At 36.3% G+C, this 26,377-nt stretch overlaps 1 protein-coding gene across 1 annotated transcript in view; it reads left to right on the top strand.

Moving 5' to 3' along the window:
- Efcab3 (EF-hand calcium binding domain 3) overlaps nucleotides 1-26,377 on the top strand; it is a 494,429-nt gene that overhangs the window by 140,251 nt on the left and 327,801 nt on the right. The window contains exons 32-37 of the mRNA XM_005402243.2: nucleotides 9,184-9,327; nucleotides 12,184-12,255; nucleotides 13,697-13,840; nucleotides 18,151-18,222; nucleotides 21,573-21,635; nucleotides 24,268-24,369. Of these exons, the coding sequence (XP_005402300.2) occupies nucleotides 9,184-9,327; nucleotides 12,184-12,255; nucleotides 13,697-13,840; nucleotides 18,151-18,222; nucleotides 21,573-21,635; nucleotides 24,268-24,369 (597 nt within the window). The remainder of the gene's footprint in view (nucleotides 1-9,183; nucleotides 9,328-12,183; nucleotides 12,256-13,696; nucleotides 13,841-18,150; nucleotides 18,223-21,572; nucleotides 21,636-24,267; nucleotides 24,370-26,377) is intronic.

Here is a 26,377-nt window from a genome sequence, read left to right as displayed (position 1 = left end):
TTTAAAGTTGCACAGAGACGATGAAATTTTCTCATAACATTTTAGAATCAGTGACCCCACCCACTTGGCATTCCCTTTCGACTGTGGCACCAGGAAACGTTTTGTAGTACTGCGTGCTGACTGCCCTTTGTGAAATAGCTTTCACGTCTTTGAAGGCGGTTGTGAGCACAGCTTATTCCATGTACTTATCGAAACGCTTCTCCAGCTCTCGTTGTCAGTCTAAAGAGCATGTAGGGGTAAACATGTCCATAGTTTAACTCACAGTCTCTAACAATGCTTCAGTTCAGGGCCTGTCAGGATTGGGGCTGCCCAGCAGGAGGTAAGTGGCCGGGGAGAAGGCAGAGCTCCAACTACATTGGCAACCCCTCCCCGATGATTACATTACATGCTGAGCTCTCCCCCCTATCAGATCTGCACGGAGTAAAAGATCTGCATAGAAGTGTGAGCCCCACTGTGAACTGTACATGCAAGGGCTCTAGGTTGCAAGCTCCTTAGGAGAATCTGATATCAAAAAAGGCCTCCAGCCCTTTGCCCCCGCCTCACAGTCTGTGAAAAAGTTGTCTTCCGTGAAACTGAAACAGGTCCCTATCTCTAACACCAAAATGGTTGGGGACCGTGGTTTTAGTAGGTTTGGTTTCAAATAATATCATGTTATTTTGTTAGCAAATAATAATTCTGTACATTCACATAGTACATAGTGTTTTACCAGGCGCTGTCATATGTTCTTTGTGACTGTCCAGCTAAGTAGGGATTTTATAATCAAGAATGAAAAAGGTGAAGTTTAAAGAGATGGTGTTCCATCTAGGATCCCCCAGCAAGGATTAGAGTCTAGGTGCAAGGTAAATTTATGTAGGCCATAAGAGCCTAAGAAGTTTAAAATTTTTATATTTGTTTTTGTTTGTTTGGTTGGTTTTTTGGCTTTTTTTTTTGTATCTGGAATCGAACTCAGGACCTTGCACTTGCCAAGCAAGGCGCTGTGCCACTGAGCTATATCCTGGCAAATTTTTATATTTGTATTAGTACTTGATTGTAGTACATAATGATTACATTCCCTGTGGGAAGCGTGTACTTACACATTTGCATATCTTAATTTTTTTCATACCTTCTCTTCTTCTTCCTCCCTTCCTGCCCCCTCCCTTCATCTATTAGGACCCTTTCCTTTTGCAAAAGATTTTTTTTGTATCTCCGTATTTCCTATTACCTGTCTTTTATTCTGCTGTTTATTTATATTTGGGATTTGTCATATAAGAGAAACCACGTGATATTTAACCTTATGTGCCTGATTTACTGAACATTGTGGTCAAAGTGAATTCATTTTCCTTCAAATGACCCTAGTGTATCCCTCTTTATGGCATAGCAGTACTCCACTGTATACAAAGACCACATTTTCTTTATCTATTCATTTGTTGATGGAAATATAGATCTGCCTCAAAGATTTGGCTATTAGGAATTGCAGTGCTATAAACATGGGTATGCATTATCACTACAGTATTGTTATCTGGTAGCTCCTTCTAAAAGTGGCTCACCAATTAAACATTACCAAGTTCTGGATTGCTCTCCTCGCCTTCCAGAGTTAGATTCCAGATTCTTCTCATTTTGAACAAGAATTGAACAAAAATGAGCCCAAAGCAGAGGCTAAGTTTATTTGAAAAAGTAAAAGTGAAGAGTGAAGGAGAAACCGGCTCTACAGAGTGAGCGTGGGCCGATTAAAAGTGGAAAAAGTGAGACAGAAGTACACCCCAGAGATAGCAGGGTGGACTGTCATGAGGAAAGCCGTGAGAGCAAACTCTTCTTGGTGCTAGTGGCCTTCATACTTCCAAATGTTGAGGAAACCCATGAGAACTCTACACATGGGTGCTGAGAGTGCTGGGATCCCACGTCTCAGGCTGGTGTCAGGTCTAGGCTACCCTGGAGTTCTCCAGAGAAGTCCACATTCAGGACTTTGGGATTTGTTCTAGCACATGTTCCAGAATCTTGTATTTAATAGGTCCCATCTACTTCCCCAGCCAGCTTTGCCACTCTCAATTTCCTGTGTTACTTCCTATGTCAGTGTGAAGTTCTTTTGGGATGAAAGCTGAAAGAAGAATAACTGGTAAAATGGAACTTCTAGTTTTAGTGTTTTGAGCAACCACATACTGACTTGCATAGTGGTTTTACTAGAATATATTCTCATCGACAATGTATAAGGGTTCCTTTTTCCATATGTCCTTGCCAGCACTTTTTCTTTTTTTTTGAGACAAGGTCTTACTAAGCTGTTCAGGCTAGCCTTGAACCCACTATAGAGTCCAGGCTGGCCTGGAATTCATGGTGAGCCTTCTGCCTCAGCCTCCTGAGTGCTGGGATGGCATGCACCACCTTGCCTGGCTCCAGCATTTGTTATTATTTGATTTCTTGATGATAGCCATTCTTTCTGGAGTGAGAGGGAATCTCAGTATTATTTTAATTTGCATTTCTCTTATGACCTGAGATGTTCAACGTTTTTTTTTTCATGGATTTATTGGCCATTTGTACTTCTTTTGAGAAGTGGCTGTTCATTTTAGTTGCCCATTTTTTGGATTGGGTCTTTCATTTCAGAGGGGTCTAATTTTTTTTGAGTTCTTTGTGTATTTTAGATGTTAGTCCTCTGAGGAATAGCTGGCAACTTTTTTCCCCCATTCTGTAGGTTGTCTTTTCACTCTTTTGGTTGTTTCTTTTCCTGTGTGGAGGGTTTTTAATTTGACACGAGTCCATTTGTTGATTCTTGATGTTATTTCTTGTGCAATGGTCGTTGTACTCAGAAAGCCCTTGCCTCTGACTGTGGCTTCAAGAGTTTCATCTATTTTATCTTCCAATAGATTATTTCTGTTTTAATATTTGGATCATTGATCCATTTTGATTTTAGTTTAATACATGATGGGATATGTGGATCTAGATTCAATGCTCTGCATGTGAATAGCCACTTTTCCCAGCGTCATTTGTTAAAGAGGCTTTCCTCTGGCATACGTTTTTGGTCCCTTTGTAAAAGATAAGGATAGCTGAAGGTGCCTGTGGTTGTTTCTGCATCCTCTATTCTGTTTCTTTGAACTGCATGTCCATTTATTTTATTTTTTTTGCAATTACCATGTTATATTTATTACTCTGGTTGGACTATAATTTAAAGTCTCAACTTTTTGCTTTGTTACCCTGAATTGCTTTTGTTATTCTGTCTCTTCCTGTTCGTTATGAATCTTAGGATTGTTTCCCCAAAAACAGTGTAGGGAATGCAGTGAGAAATGTGAAGAATGCTGTTATTTTGATTAATATTGCATTAAATCTGTATATCATGATTGAGAGTATGAACATTTTGACAATATTGGTTCTGCCTATCCAGGCATAGGGGATATCTTTTCATTTTCTGATGTCCTCTTTGATCTCCTTTTTTAGAGTGCTGTAATATTCATTATAGAGGTGTTTCACTTCCTTGGTCAGGTTAATTCCTAAGTATTCAATTTTTCTTCAAACTATTGTAAATGGTATTGTTTTCCTAACTTCTTTCTCTGTGAGTTCATTATTGGTGTACCAGAAACACTATTGATTTTTGTGTTGACTGTACCAGTGTATCTAACTTCTTTTTGTTTTTGGTTTTTTGGGACAGCAACTTACTATGTAGTTTAGGCTGACCTTGCACTCATAGTAATCCTCCTGCCCCATCCTCCCAAGTCCTAGGATTAGAAGTGTGCATCACCATGTCAGTGTACTTGGTTATTAATTAAAGGAGTCTTTGGTGGAAGTTTTGAGATCTTCTATGTAGATGATTTTGTGGTATGTGAATAACGATAACTTGACTTTCATTACAAAATGTATCCCTTTTTTGGCCTGATTGCTCTGGCTAATGTTTTGAGCACTTTATTGAACAGTAGCGGTGATAGTGTATATCCTTGTCTTGTTCTTGATTTTACACTTGATCTTAGGCAAAAGGCCTAGAGGCAATGTTCTGATTTTAGAGGGAAAGCTTTCAGCTTTTCCCTCATTTAATATCTTGCTGGTGGTAGGTTTGTCATAAATGACTATTATCAGATTAATACACAATCTTCTATACCTATTTTTAAAGGGTTTTTATCAGAAATGGACATTGGATTTTGTTAAAGGCTTCTTCTACATTTATTATAACGATCATGTCATTTTTGTCCTTGCTTCTATTTGTGTGATGTTTTACATTGATTGGTTTGTGTATGTTGAACCATCTTTGCATCCCTGCAATGAAGGCTATTTGGTTATGATGATTTGGCTCAATGATTTGTTGCATTCTGTTTGCTAGAATCCAGAGGATACTGAGGATTTTCACAACTATGTTCGTTACAGAGATTGGTCTGTAATTTTTTTCTTTTATTTTTGTTGAGTCTTTTTCTGGTTTTGGAATCAAGGTGATAGTAACTGTCAGAAATGACCTTGGGAGTACTCCTTCCCTTTTGATGTCATTAAAGAGTTCGAAAAGTATTTGTGTTAGGTCTTCACTGAAGTTCTTGCAGAATTTAATGGTGAATTCATCAGATCCTGGGCTTTTCTTATATGTAGGTTTTAAAATTAGAGCTTCAATTTTATTGCCTGTTACTGGATTATTCAGGGTTTGAATATATTCTTGGTTCAGTTTTGGAAATTCATATGTATCCTGGAATCTATCCATTTTTTTCTGAATTTGATAATTATGATAATACAGGTTTTCAAAGTAATACTAATGATATTCTGGATTTCAGTGGTGTCCACTGTGACTTCTCCTTTTTCATTTCTAATTGCATTGATTTTTTAGAAGTATGATTTCTCCGCATTGTGCTGTTTTTCAAGATCTCTGTAATTTCTAGTTTACCTGTCGGCTCCCTCCAAAGTCCCAAAGACACACTTTTTTTACCTTCACCAATTTGATTTTTTCAAGTTTCTCCATTCTAGGTCCCAGAGAGGCTGTATTTTATTGCAGATGCTACTTCACCAGTTTTTCTCTTTGTTTTCATACCTTCTTGGAGTATATGCATGGGTGGGTACTCATTAATCTTCAAGTGTAAGTAAACTGTCCATTTTTTCCAGATTCTCCAATTTGTTGGAATATAAACTTTGAAAATAATTTGTAATGACCCTCTGTATTTCAGTGATGTCTGTTTTATTTTTATGTTTTTCATTTCTGATTTTATTAATTTGGATCTTTTACTTTTGGGTGAGAAGTTATCAATCTTGCTTATTTTTTCAAAAAACCAACTCTGAATTGTTGGTCCTTTGTACTGTTTTTCTTTAGTTTTAATTGTATTAATTTTTTCTCTGATCTTTATTATATTTTTCCTTCTACTGGTTGTTCCTATTTTTCTAGGGCCTTGAGATTCATCATTAGGTTGTTTATTTAGATCTGTTCTATTTCTCTAATGGAGGCACTCATAGCTGTAATTGTCCATCTTAGAATTGTCTTCATTGTGTCCCACAGATTCTAATATGTACTATTGCTAGTGTAGTTTGATTCTGGGAATTTTTAAATTTTTCCTTCATTTCTTCAGTGATCTATTGATCATTTAAGGGTATGTTATTCAGCTAGGTGTGATGGTGCATGCCTGTAATTCCCCAGCACTTAGGAAGTTGAGACAGGAAGATTGCTGTGAGTTCCAGGCCAGCCTGTGCTACATGATGAGCTCAAGGCCAGACAGAACTGCATGGCAAAGTCCTAGCTCAACCCCTACCCCTCCTCCACATATATTATTCAGTCTTCATATGTTTGTGTGGTTTCTTTTGTTGTTGATTTCCAGTTTTATTCCATTGTGGAATGATAGGAGGTATGAGGTTATTTCAATTTTTTTTATTTACTGAGACTTGCTTTATGGTTTAAAATGTGGTCTGTTTGGGGTAAGGTTTCATGGTATGCTAAAAAGGAAGTATATTCTGCTGAGATTGGATAAAACACTGTAGATACTGATCAAGTCCATTTGACATATAGTTATTTAATTCTGATATTTCTTTGTTAATTTTTTGTCTCATTGACAATTTATGATAGGGGGTACTGAATTCCCCCACTGTGATTTTCATGGGGTGTATCTGTCATTTCATGTCAAGTAGCATTTATTTTGTGAAGTTGGATGCATCACTGGTGCATGTATACTTACAATTATTGTCTCTTCATGAATTCGTCCATTTTCTAATATCTAGTGGCCTCCTTTGGCTCTTCTGCCCAGTTTCGTTTTGAACTCTACCTTGTCAGATAAAGGTTCGGCTTGAAGCTGCTTGGTGTATCTTTTCGGATCTTTTCATTTTCAGTCTGTGTATGTCTTTGAAGATGAGGTGTAGTTTTTGCAGACAAAATGTAGATGAGTCGTGTATTTTGACCCATTCTACCTATCCATATCTTTTAACTGGAAAGTTGAAACTATTTACATTGTATTACTGCAAAGTGTTTATTCATCGTCACTATGTTGTTTCTTTGGTATTTGATTCTTTTTCGTTGTTTATTCTTTTATCTTCTCTTCTGATGAGCTTTACTCTTTCCCCTTATCTCATGGTTGTTGTCTTCTTGGTCTCTGTTTAGGCTTCTCTGAAGTATTTTTCGCAATGCTGAGTTGGTGGTCATGAATTTCTCTGGTTTACACTTAACGCGGGAGGTCTTTATTTCTCTTCAATTTTGAAGGATATCTTTAGGCTACCTTAATATGAGTTGGCAATTATTTTCTTTCAAGGCTCAAAAATCTTCATTCCAATCCCTCTTGACCTTTAAGGTTTCCACTGAGAAATCTGCTGTTATTCGGATGAATTTGGCCTTTTTAAGTTATTTGGTGCGTTTTCTGCCTGAGCCTCTCATTACCACCATTCTCCCCTCAGATTCTATGAGATTAATTTTTTAGATCTCCCCATATAATTGAGATCATGCAATATTTGTTTTTTGAGACTGGCCTACTTAATATAATGTCTTCTAGCTCCACCCACGTGCTTGCAAATTACAGGATTTCTTTCTTTTTTTGGGGCAGAAAAATATTTTATTGTGTATCTATACACCACATTTCTTTATTTATCAACAGATGGGCACTTAGGCTGTCTCCATTTCTTGGCTATTATAAATTGTACTGAAATAAATATGGGAGTGCAGATGTCGCTTTGATATACTGATTTCATTTCCTTTGGGTATGTGCCCAGTAGTGGGATTGCTGCAACATGTGGTAGTGATGTTTTTAACTTTTTGAGGAACCTGTACACTGACTGTACTAAGTTACCTTCTCCCTACAGGTGTCACCGTTCTCTTTTCTCCACATCCTGGCCAGCACTGTTTTCTCGCTGAGGTTTTGAGGAACCTCCATAATATTGTACTGATTCCCCATTGAGAAAACAAGTGCTGGCAAGAATGGGGAGAAAAGAGGTGAATTCCTACCATCTTGCCTAGTGAAACTCTGTATTATCTCTAATGTTTTATCTAATAATTACTTTTTATTCTCCTTAATGGTTTGAGCAATCTTCCATTCTTACATCTGGTAATCTGAACAACGTAGTTGAAGATAACACTATGTAATATAACAACCACTGTTAATTCCTATCATTTTATTTTGAAACCCTGTATCACTTTTAATGTGCTTGCTTTGTTTTGTTTGTTTGTAATGTTGGTATGCTATATTGTTCTCTTTTTTTTTCTTTTACTACTCTCTTTAAAATAAAGAAGAATTGTACTAATTTTCATTCCCTTCAACAGTATGTAAGAATGCCTTCCTAGCAACTGACTTTTTTTATCCAACAAATCTTTGCCCATTTTAATGTCTCAAAGCATTTTTATTGTTTTCTTTACATGGTTTCATAGTTCTGAACCTTAAACTCAGTTCTAACCCATTTTGAGCTGATTTCTGTATTTGTTGGGTATCCACCTTCACCCTTCTGCATAAAGATATCCACTTTTCCTGGCACCAATTAATGAAGAGACTGTCCTTTTCCCAATAAGTGTTCTTAAACCTTTGTTGAAAATCATTAATGTTTTCTTGATTTTGACCTCAGGCAAGTCACTTAATCTATCAGAAAATACAGACATGTACATATACAGTTAAGTCTAGATAATAACCTATAAAAGTACATCTAGAAAGGAATATATTAAACCATGTAGCACCAGGTACATGAGCTATGGGTACTAAGTTATAATGAGATCAGAATGAAATATGATAACCTGGGGAAACTTGAAAAGAACAGATGGACCTTGAACTAGTAGCGAGATTGAGGATAAGGTAGGGGAAAGATTTGGTTATTCTAGATGAGATGACTGGCATGCTCAGAGATAGAGATGAAAATGAACCTGATGTCTGTGGGAAAATAGTTAACTAGGAAGATTAAGTCTTATGTATAGCTAATAGAACAGTAGTTAATTGTGTTAACAGAATCACACAATTGATGTGGTAATGTGCAAATTATTAATAATAAATACACTGGTGCCTCAATTCACAAACTCACCTCTCTCCACCACTCTGGTCACAAACCAGACTGAGCACTCACCAAGTCAGACTGTATGTGCACTATGACGCTGCAAATTGCAGTATGGCTGAGTCTAAGTTTTCTCGAGATTTAGAATAGAATTACTGCCCTACAGGGATATCTTCTTTCTAGGAGTCTGTTTATAGGCAGAAAATTTTTACCTGAATACAAAGGCAGTGTGAACACATTGTGAACCTAGGAAGTTCATCAGCTTGAGATTACACATCCAAATAATAAAAGTACCTAATGCAGATTGATCATGTTTTCATATGATCTATGTTTTTATAAGGTCTATATGAGATTTCCCTGGAGAGAATAGATAACTTCTGGGAAGTACTATGAAGGAAGTAACTCCCTCTATAAAAGTTCTCTAAGATCTTTCACAGAATTAGAAGTTTCGGTAATTATGACATTCTTTTGACCAAGGGATTATCTCTATTAGACCTCTATTAAAACATTTGTTCTTAAATAGAGTAGACAAGTATGTAAGAATAAAAATCTCTCTTATGTTAACATTAGCTTTTAATTATTAACTAATATTTAATTCCTTCTGTGAGTATACCTTATAATTGATCTTCTCTTTTATATGTATAAATGAGAGTTAAATACATAGGTACATCAGGAGAGTACTTAATGCAAATTGCCCTGTACTATATCATTTTTAAATAAACATTTCAGGTATCTATACTGATTTAAATTATAGTTCATTATGTAGAATTTGATTATTTCTAAACTGAAAGTATTTTCTCTTGGCAGAGGTTAATGAACTTGCAAAAGCCTTAGACCAAGTCACCAACGAAAAAATTGATGTTGATGCTGGTGAACATATACTGAAAGGCTTGGGGATTCATTTTCCAGAGGAAGAATTACAGGAGATGATCTCATCCATTTCTGTAGATAGTAGGTATCGTCTTTTCTGCGTCACTTATTACCCCTAAAGCTGTGTTCACCTTCACTCATAAGTCCGCAGAGTTACATGACTAGGAATCAAATGTAGTAGTTCAGCAGCACTGGATGACCCCTTTTATGGTCATTTGTGAATTTGCTCTGGATGATCCTCTCATTGAATATCCTAGGTAAGTATAATCTTCCTCTCTTTTTCTATTTCTTTGTCTCCTGAGGGTTGAATTACAGGTTCTTATTGGTCTGAAGCTGTCTCAAGTCCACAAAACAAAGGCCTAATCCTGTGTGGTTATGTGCACAATCAGTGTGATTTTCTCAGAATCATCAAGGAGCTATACTGGTGTTTTTGGAATCCTGCCAGTGAAATACTTATTTTTCACCTGAAGCCTTGTGTTTTCTTCCTAAATCCTACATATATGATGAATAGAAAACAAAGGACTTATACTTTTTGTCAATATGTATTTGCTTATAAATATAAGATTCTTTATATATAATTGTTGAGTTTGGTTGATGATACTTATCTTTTTTTACATTTTTATTTTAAAGAGAAAATATAAAACAGAATTTCATAACAAGAAAATAGGAGAGTAACAATGTTTAGTACAGTGCATGTTGTTTTTTATTTTAAAGAGAAAAAACAATAAAAACAATGATACAGAGATTCAAAACAAGATAATGGGAGATTCACAATGATTAATATATTGCATATTGTTATCTTCAAAGTAGTTGCTCAGATTAGGAGATATAGGCGTGCAAAATTGATCAAACAATACAACCACAAACCTTTCTTTTTAATGAACTAATAGAAATTGGTAGTACATTTATCTTAGATATCATACATATATATGTTTTATTTTTCTTTTCCCTTCCTTTTTTCTCCTTCCCCACATCCCAGTTGTTCTTTCCTTTTGAGCAGTTTCTTCTCCTTTTGCAATATCTATTGTAATTTTTTATCTCATTTACTCTTAATTGCTCACACTAGGGAGACAATACAGTGTTCACACATGGAAGTCTGATTTATTTCACTTATGAGTATAGTTTCATCCATTTACCTATAAAAGCCTCACATTTGTCCTGCTTTACAGCTCAGTAATACTCTATTGTATAAAAATACCACATCTTTTTTATCCATTCCTTGGTTGATGGGCATTTGGGGTGTTTCCAGGATTCAACTATTACAAATTGTGCTGCTGCAATCATGGGTGCACATGTATCACTGTGGTATGATGTCTTTAATTCTTCTGAAGAAATACTCAGAAGGGGATTAGCTGGGTGGAATGGGACCTCCAATCATAATTTTTTGAGGAATTTCCAAACTGATTTCCACACTGTTTGCACCAGTCTACACTCACATGAACAGTCCAGAAGTGTTCCTTTTCCCTCACAGCCCCACCAACATTTGTTATTGGTTGATTTTTTGATGATAGCCATTCTTTCTGGGGTGAGATAGAATATCGGTGTTGTTTTAATTTGCATTTCTTGAATGACCAGTGATGTTGAACACTTTTTCAAATATTTATTTGTCATTTGTATTTCTTTATCTGAGAAGTATGTATTCATCTCAGATGCCCATTTTTGGACTGAGTCTTTGAATTTGGGGGGCCTGATTTTTTAATTCTTTATATGTTCTACATAGAAGTCCTTCGTCTGAGGGACAAAAGATACAGGAAGGGAAGAGATAGTGTTTACTCACATGAAAGTATGATAAATTCAAGAGATAGTTGAGGAAAGAGAAAAAGAGAATCAGTAGAAGAAAACAAAAAGAAATGTAAGAAATCTAAACAGTGAAAAAAAAAGGAAGACAGAGAAAAAGAAAGAAGGATAAAAAAGGGACCAGAAAAAAAGAAAAAAATGACAAATAAAAAAAATGAGTAAAAGAACCCCAAAACAGAAATAACCACAAAGCACAAAACAAGACAAAAAGCCATCCATACAAGAACAGGGTAGCCAATCAGACAAAGAAGGGAGAATAAAAGTAGTAAAATTGCTCTTGTGTTCACAGTTCTGCTGTAGTGTGGAAGATAGATCCCAGAAGTGTGCTGTGTACTCCAGCCAAGTTTGCCATGGGTTTGTGCTGGGTATGGAGCTGATCTTGCCTCTTGATATGGGGGCTGGTCTGGTCTTCCATTGGTAGAGTTCTCCAGGGTCCTTTGCTATAGTATGGTGGACCCACTCACTCCTATTCTGTGTGTCTGTGTGCTGAAACTCAACTTGGATTCACCTAACTTACCAACTGCTGGCTCCTCACTACTGCTTCAAACTTTTCCATGCTTCTGGTCTTGTCAGGACCTTCATGTATACCTGTGCCAGGGTCTGGTCTCACTAGACACACCCATGTGCCCTTGCTAGGGCCTGGCCTGGTTCTACTGATTGCACCGCCTGACACAAGCATGTGTGTGCCATGCCTGGTTCCACCTGGTCTGGTCTTGCTGATTGCTCTGCCTGCTGCCCAGAGTGTGAGCCTGTGCCCAGGTACACCCAGCCTGGTCCCCGATACTTATCTTCTGATGGATAAATTATCTTCCATGAAAATACAGGCAGTTACGGAGGACTCATAATGCTGAAAAATCAAAAGAATATATCCAACAGGAAGTACGCCAGAACCATGGTCCTGATTGGTCAAGGCATGGGTAGAATCCATGTAAAAAGCTCCTTAGCTCAGTAGCAAGAAAGACTACGAGTCACCGTGATCAGGCTGCTTCCCATAGTTATTCTGAGTTGTTGCATAGCAGAATCAGAGTTAGAAAAACTCAGGAATAACTTTGGTTTTGAGAGTTAAGTAAGCATGTATATCTTTTGTATCTTTTTGATAAAAGACCGTTCACTCCCCCTTTTTTTTTTTATCATTTTCAGAAGATGGGCAGGTAGATTTAAAGGATTATCTGAATGGATTGATGCAAACATCATATTTTACTAAAGGTTCAAGTAAGTGAGGATTTTTTAATGATAAAAATTTTGAGTGAAATTGTTTAGTTCTCATTATATGCATTTGTGTAGTTTTCTAATGCTATAAAATAAGTCATATATATATTTAACAGATGTACTTTGGGTGAAGAATCAAAAGAGCATCCTCATCAAACATTCTTTACTTTTGTTTTCTGGAATTATGGTATATTTCTCATCACTTAAAAAGTGCAAATACACAAAATTTGTCTATATGATACATCCCAGTGTCCAAGTTTGTGAGCTAAGAAGGTTGCCCATAAGTTCACAACTAGCCATTTTATTGCAATCCTGTAGGAATAAGATCATTGTTCCTTCCTCTTTCCCGCATTATCCTTCCTAGTATTTATGAGTATTAAAATGAGACTTTTATGAGAAGATTAAGTGATGAAACATAGTGTTCCTCAAAGTTTAGGCTTTTTGAGACTTGGACAGTAAATTCAGAGCTGTTTTGTGTTTCCTGGGTATGCTTGGAACAGTGTGGTTTTTTTTTTTTTTTTTGAGAAGTCAAATAGATTAATTTTCTGAATTTTTTCCAAAATTGAAACAGAAGTAAATTCAAAAGTCTCAACTTATTTAGCTGCAAAGTATAATTATTTTTCATAGCATAGTACTATATTTAACATGAGGTCATTGCAGTGTATATTTTTAATAGACAAAATATTTTATTTTTAATTTTTGGTTTTCCAAATAAGGCCTATAAGACTTTCATAGGTATATGGTTCATAAACTTAACCTCTTCAGAGTTAATGTTTTGATATGATAGTATTTATTGCAATATGACACCTAAATTGTTTTGTACTTGAAAGAATAACTTACAAATAGTAATTTCAAAAATAAAGATTGCCTTTTTGATTTTAATACATTAGTACTACCTTTCTATTATTTGGGAGACATTTTTACACATAAAAGTGAAAAAACTGATTATAGTTGCTTCAAATTATGACCAGTGATCCAACTTTTGGCAAGAGAATTACTTTTGGGGTTAGTTACCATATCTTTAAATAATTTCCCACTCTCAGGCATGGTAGAGAACAGTATAAGCAGATGTTCTGAGACTTTTTTCTGTAATAATTATTAAATCTCAAATTTACATATCTTTAGTGACTCAATTGTAACAGTTAAATATCCTGCCTATGAAATCATTACCTTGACCTTCAAACTTGGCTTCACATTTAATAACTGTGCATTGTCAGACAGACTAGCCTCCCAAGATTAGGTTTTCTTATGTGTTAAATAAAGGAGAAATTTACACTGAATTCACAGAGTTTTTGTGAAAGTAAATGGCATAGTTCATAGCAAGCTCAGACATGATAATTAATGAGTGGTAGAAACAGCTACTTTATTATTATAATTTTGAACTTTCTAAACATATTTGAACATTTTGAAAACTTGTTACAGCATGTATATTTTTTGCATATAGAAATAAAAGATGCCTTGAAAGTTCTGGCCTCCATTAGAAATAACGGAGCCAAGCCTGATGACTTAGCCTCCATGATAAAAAACACAGGTGTTCCATTACCCCAAGATACTATTCAAAGAGCACTGAAAGATGTGGCCCCCAGGGGTAAGTATTTAATATGTTTCTCTGAATCATTTACCTTTGCTAACAGTAATCTGTTTAAACGGTTTAAGGGTTCTTAAAAGGTTTATCAGTTCCATAACTATCCAAGGCTTTCTTCTGCCTGCTACCTAGTGGCATTCTAGTTATTGTCAGCTGTGTTCTAATTACTTTTAGTAGCAACATACAGAAGAGTTTTACAGGAGACGAGTGTGTGCCTGTGTCTGAATAATCTACATACATGTCTTTCTGACTAATACATGTCTCTATATTTCAAAACCCAGTTGTCTTAGCTAGTTTTTTTCATTGCTCAGACAAAATACCCAACACCCAAAGTTAAGGGAGAAAAAGGTTTATTTGGCTTATAGTTTATAGAGGTTTCAGTCAATAGTCGGCTAGTTCCAAGATGGGGTGGCATAGTAGACAAGCATCACAGAAGAGAAATAGTTCATGGTAGGCAGAAGGTAACAAAGCAAGCATGGGGCCTTAGCAGCCTTTTCCTACCCCTTTTGTATTCTATCTAGGCTACCAGGATTAGGGTAGTTCCAAACCAACCAGTGGACTGTTTTAGTAATCACACACCCTTAATTCCAGCATCACACACTGTAGTTCAGTCATCTCTGAAAAAGCCCCACCTATGACCACGTGAGGCTTTGGAGGGAAATCTAGACACAAACCATAACATTCCACCCCTGGCCCCTTAAAAACTCATGTATATCTCTTTATGCAAAAAATAGTTAGTCCAACTCCAAGAGTTGCCAAAGTCCTAACGGTTTCAGCATCACTGAAAAGTCCAAGTTCAAAGTCTCCTCTGAGATTTAAGGCAAACTTAGCTGTGAGCCTGTGTCAGTCAGGGTTTACTAGAGAAACAGATATAACACTAGATATACAAAAGTACAAGAAATTACAAGTTTGGTTTACAATGGTCAGCCACAGAGTTGGATGAGGAACTGTGCAGAAGGTATCTGCATGCTGGAGATTGAAGAGCCCAGCCCCAGGCCTAGGGCTCACTGCAGTGTCCATGCAAGTCCGTATCAGGAGGCTGATGGGTCTGTGGCAGAATGCTGGAGAATCTATGCCGAAGGCCAGAGAGCCTACACCAGAAGGCTGAAGAGTCCCAGGCGGAAGCTGAACAGTCTGCACCAGAAGCCAGGAGATGACCAAGCTGAAGGCAAAGACTGGAGCTCCTCCAAAGAACCAAGAGCAGCCAGTCCTTCCTCAATTCCCTTTTTTATGCAGCCTATCTGCCCTGGGGGGAGCGTGGAGGTGGTCCTCCACACCCACACCCCCTGCATGCCTTCCTCTTGCGTAGGCTCAGGATGAATACAAAGTAAACACCCTGGCTCCCTGCTGAGTCACTTAGCCAAACCTCTAGACTCCCCAAGTTGACACAATGTATCAACCATAACAGAGCCTCTGTTCAAATGGAAAAAGTTAACCATTTCCAACATAGATGGCATGAGGTAAACATTACTATTCCAAAAGTTACAAACAGGTGGATAGCAAGGAATGGGAACAAAGGAAGACCAAAATCCAGCAGGGCAAACATTAAATCCCACAGTTCCCCTTTCAACATCCCCAGAAATCTGTGGCTTGGATGACTCTGCCCCTATGCCACTACATGTGGTTGTAGCTCCCATGGCTTCTCTCTGGGGTCAGCTCTGCTCCCTCCTTGCAGTTTTTTTTTTTTCCCAGATGATCCACGTTCCTGGATTCTCCAAACATCTGGGATCTCTACAGCGTCTTCACCTCCACACTCACAGCATCACATGATGCCCTTTCAGGGCTACACTGCCTAGCCCTCCAGGCTTTCTTCTAAAATCTTGGTGGAAGTCTTCCTGACCCTCACCACTCTTGCATTCGGCATGCATCTAAAACCAGCACCATGTGGATGAAGCCAGAGTTTGCACCAGCTGAAGCAGTAACGGAGCTTCTTCTTTTCTTGGCTGTAGGGGGTCCAGTGCCTATGAACCAAATCCTGAGGAACAACTTCCCTAGGCTGCTGCCATTTTGGAACATGGTCCTGTGGGGTTCTTATTTTCAAAACAGTCTTTCACTTTTGCAATTTTTTTTTTCCCCCTCCGGTACCGGGAACTGAACTCACGACCTTGCGCTTGCCAGGCAAGCGCTTTTGCCGCTGAGCTAAATCCCCAGCCCCTACTTTTGCAATTTTGAGGCTGCAGATGGTGAAGTCCTGCAGGTTCTTGTGATGCCCTAAGGCCATCTTTATGATTCTTCTGTCCCTTCTCAGCAATCAGGTTCTCTTCTCTATTTTTGCAGTCCACAGTTTTACAGGGGCTTCCTTTCTAGCCAAATCCACAACATTTTAAATCATTCTGCTGCACCTTTTCCTCTTGATTCTGAACATAGATATGGCTAAAAACCACCAACATTAGCCATGCTACTGCCTCGACATAAGAGTGCTTTGAAATTTCTTCTGCAAGATTAATTAGTCTGTCACCCTTAGACTCAGTCTCAGGCTCAGACATGAGCAAAATGTAGACAAACTTTTTGCCAAGTCATAACACACATCGTCTGGGGTCCAACAACCAATGCATTCTTTCTTGCCAGTGTAAACCTCCCAAGCCTGGACTTTACCAGCAGCACTTCTAGCAGCATGCTGGTCTTCTGAGCTCTGACTAGAATCTCCCATCAAGTATAGACTCAACCATTCCAGGGCTGTTTTATCAAGTGGAGTCTCTGAACCTTTCCAAGCTTTTTCCACAGCTAGTTCCAAAGGTTCCAGAACCACATGGTCAGGTACAGTCACAACAGGGACCCCACTTCTCTGGTATAAAATTTTGTCTTATATTGTTTTCTCTCATTGCTGAGCCCATGCATAACCTCAATCCTTGCTACCATGGCCACCGTGTTCATGAACCCATTGGGCAATGACCAGGGTGGCTGAAGAAGGAGGTTGACCACTATCAGCAGAACAAGTCATGATATCCACACAATTGTTATAGTTCTCTTCTGCTGATACCACTTTTTGGTGAGTGTTTACATGAGAAACAAATATTTTTTAAAATTTATTTTAAAAATAAAAGAGAGAAAACATATTAACAAACAGACATCCATTTATAAAATAGCGTAAGAACAGTACAAGCAATACTGAATTACAGACAAAGTGGTGGGAAATTAACAATGGTTGTTGTATTACATATAGATATCTTCAAAGTGGTTTCTCAGGAAGACAAATAGAGACATGCAAGATTGATTAAATAAGTAATCATTAACTGTTCCTTTCAGTAAAGCAATAGAAGTCAGTAGTCCAACTATGTTAGCTATCCTGTATATACATACATACATAAATCTTTTCTCTTTTCCCTCATCCCAGTTGCTCTTTACTTTTGAGCATTTTCCTTTCAGAGGAACAAATATTTTTACATTTTTACCCATATGAAGAGGCCTATCCACATACCTCTTCCTCAGATATCTTTGTTAGTTATTTTCCAGTTATGTACCTTCCAAGTTCCTGACCATCCAGCCAGACCATTGGCTACACCCCATGAATCAGTATATAGTCTCACATCTGGCCATTTCTCCTTCCAGGCAAAAAGTACTACCAGGTGCACTGTCCAATGTTCTGCCCACTGTGAAGATTTTCTTTCACTGCTGTCCTTCAGGGATGTCCTGAGAAGGGGCTGTAATGCTCCAGCTGTCCACTTGCAGTTGGTGCTCGCATATTGTGCAGAATCATAAGCCAGGTCCTAGCCTTCTCTCCCTCTGACAGCTGATCATATTGTATGCCCTATGAGGCCAGAGGTGCATGCTGGAAAGTAGAAGTGAATATAGCTGGAATAGAAGCCCTGAGTATCTGGGCAACTTCTTCATGTAATTTACTCATACCCTCTGGACCTGCTCTGGCTTGATCACCTGTATACCTTTTCCATTTAATGATTAACTGTAACTGTTGCATGTCCAACCTTATGACTTGGTGGATCAGATAATACCCAGCTAATGATAGGCAGCTCAGGCCAAATGGTAATCTGGTGTCCCATGTCAAGCATTGAGTTTCCACTAAGACCCAGTAGCAGGTCAAGAGCTGTTCTCCAAAGGGAGAGTAGTTGTCTGCAGATTGTGGCAAGAGCCTTGCTCCAAAACCCCAAGGGTCTCCACTACAATTCACATGTGGGGGCCTGCTAGAGATTCCAAACAGCGTGTCTACCTGCACCTGTCTTTCTGACTGAATGCATGTTTCTATATTTTGAAACCTAATCTATAAATTATTTTTCAATGTAGCAATTATAGCTGTCTATTTCTTATATCTGATCTTTTACTTTTCCTGTGTTCTCAGATATATGTTTTTCTTTCAGAGGATGGGACAGTGAATTTAAAAGAGTTCATGGACAATTTGGTCAATTCACCACTTTCATCTGCTCCTAAAAGTAAGAATTTTTTTTGAATGAAGGTAGATAATGCTATGTAAGTTGTAGGTCTCTTGGGAAAACCCCACACAGGCTATTGAGACAATCTTAAGGTTATTTAATATTGTAATTTTGTGATACTTTTTACCATACATACCTAATGTGTAGCACAACTAAAAATAAATTATGGTCCTTAAAGATTATTAGTTATCTTTTCTAGTCTGGGGACCAGAGTCTTGATTACAATTGTATTTCACCAAGAACCTTATGAATGTAAAAATAATATTACTTAAAAATGAGTCAACAGTTAGAATTATGCTATTGCACGTACTTCAATTTTACTGAAGTATATTTTTATGAATCATTAGCATATGATAAATAGTAGTTCCTGATATTAATTTATAACTTTTCTTTACTAAAAAAGTTGGTGAAAACTTTTATAGTTAACTAGAATTTTTGTTTATATTTGGGTTTCTCTTCTTTTGTTATTTGAACTTTTAAAACTGTTGTATTGCCTTTAAAATATATTTCCAAATGCATGAATAGCTCAATAGGAACAAGGACAAATATACTAACAGGGCAATTTAAAGAATAATTACTCCTAGTTAAAATTTGGGTGAAGCATGCTAAACTCTGAACTCAGAATTTAAGGCCCTGGGTTCATCTCCAGTACACACACACACACACACACACACACACACACACACACACACACGATGAATCAAATGTTCAGTCTTACTACTTAATAAGGAAGGAAAAGGTATGTTTTTAAAAAATGTTCAATTATTTTACAGCTATGAAATTGTTAATGATTTGAGCATAATTCTTATCATGTAACAATGATATTGGGATTAAGTGCAGTGGTTAAGAGAATGGTCTCCAAAATCATGCAGACTAGATAAGAATTCCACTTGTTCAAGTTAAGTTTCACGACCTCGATCAAGTCGTTATCCTCACTGAGCGTTGATTTTCCCATCTGTAAGATGAGGAGTAACAATATGAGCTTAGGTTTCATTGGTTGTTTCTCTGTAGGCGTCCCTCTTCTTTGCAGTTTCTCCTTATAAACTAACTCAAAGTTTAATTGTAGCATGTCAGTTATAACATTAAGAATATTTTTATAGTGTTAAGGATGGCTTTTGCTTTGATATACATCATACTGCTGTAATATCAGTGTTTTCTGATGAGCTATCCTGTCTTGCACTTACAGTACTGAAAAGAAGAGAATGTTTTATATTTTGTACTTTTAGATAGGAAGGATAATTCTGACTTCAAGCTGAAATTGCCACTTCTTTTTTTATTAATTTCTTTTTTATTTAAAAGAGAAAAACAATTAAAATGATAGAGAATTTCAAAACAAAATGATAGGAAATTAACAATGGTTATTATATTGCGTATTGTTATCTTCAAATTTCTAATTCATATCATGCTATACATTTTGAAAGGTTCTCTAGGGTTGCAAAAGCTTAAGGTTCTTCTTTGAGCCATTTCTCCCCGCTGTTTGATAGGCATCCCATGTAAAGTGCTGACAAATCAAAATTATTTATGGAGAGTTATTTTTGTAGAAATCGCTTCTTTGGAAGCACTCCTGAATACTGTAACATGCTTCATCTGTTTTTGATGAAACATTAACAACAACCATATGAAAAGTGTTACCATATGTTCTGAAGATGCTGTCCATTGTGTTATGTAGTGGTAAATATGAGAAATAACTTTTAAAATTTAACATCAGGAAAAGTTTCTCTCCTCAAAACCCCATGTGCTTCTTTGTACAGATAATTACCCAAATTCCCTTTTATGCCTTAGCAACTGGAATGTCAGAACTGTATTTAATATTTAGCCACTGTTTCTTCTGTTGGCTTTGTTTTTTTACTACCTTATGTTTTTAAAAATTATTTCCATTTTTATTTTGAATGTACTAAGTTTTCACTGAGTAATTTGTTATTTCATCTCATAAATGTTGATATGCTTTGTTTTCACTGTGATTTAGTTTGAGACATAACCTGTTTTTCCCCCCAGTAAATTCTTTGATTTATAGACCATTTGGAAGTTTGTCATTTGATTTCTAAATATTTGGGCTTTGTAAAGTTATTTTATTGTTACTTGTAATTTAATTCCAATGTGGTCAGAGAACATATTGTTGCATAATTTCAGTATTTTCCAACTTACTGGTACTTGTGTTATTGCCCCACATATTTTTTTAGTGAATGTACTGTATGTTTGAAAACAATGTGTATTTTACAAAGACTGTAGCATTTTAGAAATATGAAGTAAAGTAAGGTGACTGTTTTCTCAGTCTCTATTTGTACTGCATTTTTAAGTCATTCTGTCAACTGCTGAGAGAGACGTACTAAAATTTCCAATTGTGATTATTGTATTTTCCATTTTCCCTTAAATTTTGTGAATTTTGTTCAGTGTAGTTTTAGGCTTTCTTATTTAGTGCATATACTTTATAATTGTTATGACTTCCTGATGAACTGGCTGGCAGAGAACACTGCATTTATCCTTTTGGGGAAAAATCACTTTCTCAGAGTGCAATCTGAAAATTGACTCCACATTTTATAACTACATGATACCTTACGTACCAAATGTTAAATATCACCTCCTACCTATTCTAATGCTAGTAACAACTCATGTTCAATGTATATGGCCTCCACTTGGTCAAAAGTTCTTATTGTTTATAGTTATATCCCCTGAAAAATGACCAAGGGAGCATGCTTCTATTTCTTTTTTATCCTAATTTTTGGTACATTTCAGATATAATGTAAATAATAGTGTGATATAATGATCACATTCATCATAGGAGATCTGTACCTGTACATGATATGTCTTGCTTCTTTTTTTTCCCCATTTCCCCTCCCTTTAACCCCTCTTCCCCTCATTATTACAAAAGCTTTGTTTCCGTTTTTTCCTTTTCTCATTTTTTCTTTTCCCTTCCTTACTTTATCCCCTTCCCATTTGAACATTTATTCCTACTTCACAATATCTGTTATACATTTTGGTCCTTAATTACACTTTTGATTTCTCACACCAGAGAAGCAGTGCAATATTTACACACGTGTGCCCTGTTTATTTTACTTAAGAGTATGGTCTCGTGGTGCATCCATTTACCTAGAGTTATTTCCAAGTTTATCCTTTTTCATGGCTAAGTACTCTGTTGTATAAAAGATACACATCTTCTTTATCCATTCATTGGTTAATGGGTATTTGGGCATTCTATTTCTGACAGAATAACTTTGCATGCATCTGAATACATGGCATAAATCTCACTGAAATTGAATATAATAACAAAGATACAGCTGGTATATTTCATAATTGAAATTCATTAGTATTTACTGTTCTCATAGTTTTTATCATTTTCATCTTTCTCTTAGGTGATAAAGTTGAGGACCACAACCTAGATATTTTTCTAGGAAACATGAGGATGGAGATGTCAGGTAAAGAATTTTGTGAAATTCTGAAACTATCCATCAATTGAAGGTAACATATGCATAGGCATGGCATACATCTTCTGTAGTCTGCGGTCTTTTTAAAATGACAATATTTCGATATGAAAATCATATAGAAAGAGCCATAGAAATAATTTAAAAGTAATAAAAATTATTTTAAATGCTCTCCTTAAGAATAAATTTTATGGTTTTTGAAAGTTTAATTTGGGGAATACAGGAGAAATAAGGATATATATTCACTATTTCAGCCCTTTACAAGTAAGCATATATTTATAGAAAGACTTTGGTAGTTCTTATCTCTGTTACTGATTCAGTACACTCAGTATGTTCTATGTGTCAGACACTGAGAATATAGGATTTTATAAAACATCATTTTGATTCTCCAGAAGATTGTAATCTAGTAGGAAAGCAGAATGACCATGCTATACCCCTAACAGTTGACTAGAAATAGAAGTGATTTCCCAAGGTGCAGAGGAAATGAAAAAACACCAGAAAATGCTTCAGCAGGTTTGATTTTGTGCTGCGACCACCGTTACATTTATCCAGTCAAATATATCAAGAAGGAATTGACACACAACCTCCTGCTGGCTGGAAGTTCAGGGAGGGCAGCTGGCCAAGAGTCTCTAGTGGGGTGCACCAGCCCAGAAAAATGAGACCTAGCCCGGAAGGAAGGAAGGAAGGAAGGAAGGAAGGAAGGAAGGAAGGAAGGAAGGAAGGAAGGAAGGAAGGGAGGGAGGGAGGGAGGGAGGGAGGAAGGAAGGACATAGCTCAGCCAAGGTGGGAGAGATGGTCATCTAATATCTAAGCCTAATAATTTAATAGTACAATTGATATACCAACAGCAGGGTATAAACTTCTACTTGCCAACAGGAGGAAGTGCTCAGTTGTGTGACAAGAAGATATAGAGGCAAAAACAAAACAAGAAAAAAAGAGTAGGATCTAGATTCCTTGGATTCACTAATACTGAAAATTGCCACCATATGAATTTGAATACCAAACTGAAGGAGATCTGTGAGGCTTTAGTGCCAGCAGCAGTCTGTTTAGATTCCGGTCTGCGCTCGTCGGAGCATCAGGTGCTGAGCGGTGACTGTCTTCGCTGGCACTTGATCCTGCAGTTGGCCTTCGCGGCTTCGCCTCTTGGCATGGCTGCCCATCTGCCTTTTGGATTTTGACTCTCTTCTCACTGACCTGTCCTCCTCTCACTGCATCATAGAAAACGTTTCGCCATTCTTTCATGCCATTCTGGGGATGTGGAGAGCTCGGAGACTGTCAAAGACCTTCCTTCTTAGACACCAGTGCATCCAGTTCTCTACTCCTTTCATGCCATGGTTTCTCAAAAACTTCTGTGCAGGGTCCTTGTAGGGTTCCTAATGGACTGTAAGACGGAAGTCTCACTTTTCTTGGTTTACGTACAAATATTAGAAGGGACAGCTCACTACAACTGATTACTTGAAAGTTTTACTTTTGATAGATAATAAGGAAAAAAGGTATATGCCTATTCTTCCTTACATTAGAGGGATAGACATGTCTTCTCTCCGTCATCTAAAATGGAACTCATATTGAGTTCTGAAAGAAACTGAAAAACTTGAATACTGATTTGTCGGTGTCTGTTATGCATTTCAGCAGTGTCTTGTTTTGCAATCAATTCATTATCTCCCAGAAAGGAGAATCTTCATTAATGATTCTTGAGAAGTTCTCCACTTCCATGTTTTACATTTATTAAGAATTAAATGAGGCCGTATTTTGGACCAGTATATAAACATCTCAAAATTACTATGCTTGACATTAATGATTTTGTAAGTTTCACAGTACATATGATTTACTTGCATGATCTAATTAGTCCCTTATTTTATAGCTGATAGTAAAGTGGAGAAGAATTGGACAAAAGATAGGAAGGCATCTATAGATGAGTGAAAGCTTGTTAATTCATTAATAATTCACTGAATAAGTAGGCAGTGCTAGACATTATGATAAGGGTTAGAAAGATGAATAAGTAAAATGAACTTTTTAAATTTATATACTATCTGTGGTAATATTCTTTTTATATATTTTTAAACAACATATTTTATTTAGCAAATAGCATATTTATTTTAAGATAGCCACTTTATTTCTTAGATACTAGTTTAATAGCTTTCCTTCCATTTACCAGATTTTTCATATGCTTATTTCTTATTACCCTTCATTTCTTTTGGCTGCATCTGATAAAATAATGATACTGTACTTTTGAAGTAATAAGCTATTTATTATTTTTTACATCTTGTGATTATTTTGGCAAGTTAGAAATAACAAAATTATAGGTGTTAATGAAACATATACCTTAAATAATTACTTTAACTTAATAAGTAAAGATGATAATGTTGGGAATTTAAGTAAAATAGAACAAACTGTTAAAGACTTTTTTCATTATAATTACTTAATTTAGTTTCTTCAGTGACATAATTAATTAATTAACCAATATATTGTACTTATTTTAATGAAGTAGAGAGTCACACTATAAAGGGCAATAAAGGACAGGAATGGTTTCCTTTATTTCACCCAACATGTAGGACGTATAACACATAGCCCACACTGTTATATGATTTGGTATTTTCCTTAATTTCACCATGCTTTATTTCCCAAGGAGGAAAGAGTGACATCAGTAATATGGATACTGTTCTGAAAAACACAGATATGAAACTTACAGAAGAACAACAGCAGAACCTAGAACGCTTACCAGCTACCGGTAAGGCTTTAAAATATCTCATCATGGTTGTTAATGCTGCTCAGTTAGTTTGGAGGTATTTCTGTGAGAGTTTCTGACACTAATTTGAATTATCTTGGTTAGCTCTTTTTAAAATTATTTTCATACATCACAAAAGTCTGGCTACTTATTTGATAGGCTGAGAGATAGTAAACTTAGATATTAGTAATGTCATAGATTTTTATAAATTGTCCTAATACCATCTTTTTTCTCACTCCCATCTTTCTTTTTTCCCTGTATTTCTGCCTGTCCTTCTCCTGCCTTTTTTTTTCTTTTCTGTTCTCTTCCTCTTACCTTCTTCCTCTACTTTTTCCTTATTCGTTCTTCAGTTGATAGATATTTAAGTTACTACCGTTTCATGGCTATTGTGGATAATTCTGCACTAACAGGAGTGCAGATATATCTTTAACAAACTAATTTCATTTCCTTTGGATATATACCCACTAGTTGAATTGTTGTACCATATGATAGTCATATTTTTAAGTTTTTGAAGAATTTCTATACTGTTTTCCACAGTAGCTCATCTAATTTACATTCTCATGAATAGCATACATGAGGCCCTAGGTTCAGTCCTCAGCACCACACACACACACACACACACACACACACACACACACACACCCAGCAGAGTAGAAAAAAAGCACTGATTTTCATGGACACATTTACTTTGAAAGAAACTTCAAGGAGCGTACCAAAGAAGTGTGAAAAATAACAAGTGAATTTAGCAAAGAAAAATGGTCGTTAGCCAATTATCACAAGCCACTGATGCGTAATTATGCAGAACTATTTCTGTGTTGGCTTCTTGTATTCTATTTAAATTTTACTTTTTGCAGTGATCAGGATGAACCCAGGGCTTTCAGTATTCCAGCCAAAGGCTCTACTTACTAAGCGACACCCCCATCCTGTCTGTCTTCTATTGGACAATTTTCCTTTTCTCTATGACAGTAAAGCACAGTATTTTCATACCTCTAAATTATTTCACAAATGAGAACTTTTTGTTATTTGGTTTTTATGTCCTTAAGGAAAAAATTGAGTTTTGTAACTGGCACAACTTCCTGGAATGATACAGGGATTGAGTTTACAAATAAGGAGCAGGAAAACCAAGTAATCATTTCCCACCCAGTGGATAGCATTTCAGTTATTTTGTTGCTTCTTTGAACAGGGCTTTTATTTTAAACTATATTTTATTAGTGTTTATTAATTTTACAAGATATTAGGTTTCAATGTGGTATTTTTATAAATACATATAACATATTTTGACCATATCCAACCCCATTGTTGTCACTTACAATCCCTTGACCCCAACTCTTATCCCTTCTTGCCCAGTAATAGTCCAAGCAGGGCTGTTAGACTCAACTATAGGAAATATTGATATTGTAGTACTCTATTTAACATCTATATTTGTTTTCCTGAGTAGCCACTTTGAAGGTATCAATATGTAATACAACAACGATTATTAATTTCCTATCATCTTGTCTGTAATTCAGTATTGCTTGCATTGTTCTTGTGCTCTTTCGTAAATGGATGTCTGTTTGTTAATAAAAAATTATCATATTTACTATATTTAATTACTATAAAAGTATAAGAAACAGCCAGTACTAATGGGAAGAATGTGTTTATGTGTGTGTATCATTTTCTGATTTTTAAAATATAGGCATTAAGATTTTAAATAAGTACAACATTGTTATGGGAAATATTTTGCCCTTAAATATCACTAAACTGAATATTTCAGAGACATCATTGAGGTCATTGCAAATATAAAATGAGAAACTTGGGTGAGGAAATGATGAGAAGAGAAAAATATGTCTAAAAATATGTTTAAAGCAGGGGTGTAGCTCAGAGGAATAAGCGCTTGCCTGGCAAGCCTGAGGTCATGAATTTGACTCCTGGTACCAAAAAGAAAAAACAAAGAAAAAACAAATACAGACATATATGTACAAGTACATAAATATATGCATATAATATGGAGATTATATATATATATATGTAT

This window comes from Chinchilla lanigera, unplaced genomic scaffold, assembly GCF_000276665.1.
Source record: "Chinchilla lanigera isolate Chin_1 unplaced genomic scaffold, ChiLan1.0 scaffold00077, whole genome shotgun sequence".
Classification (NCBI taxonomy): domain Eukaryota; kingdom Metazoa; phylum Chordata; class Mammalia; order Rodentia; family Chinchillidae; genus Chinchilla; species Chinchilla lanigera.
The sequence above is the reverse complement of the archived record's forward strand: the minus strand, read 5'-3'. Positions and strand labels throughout refer to the sequence as shown.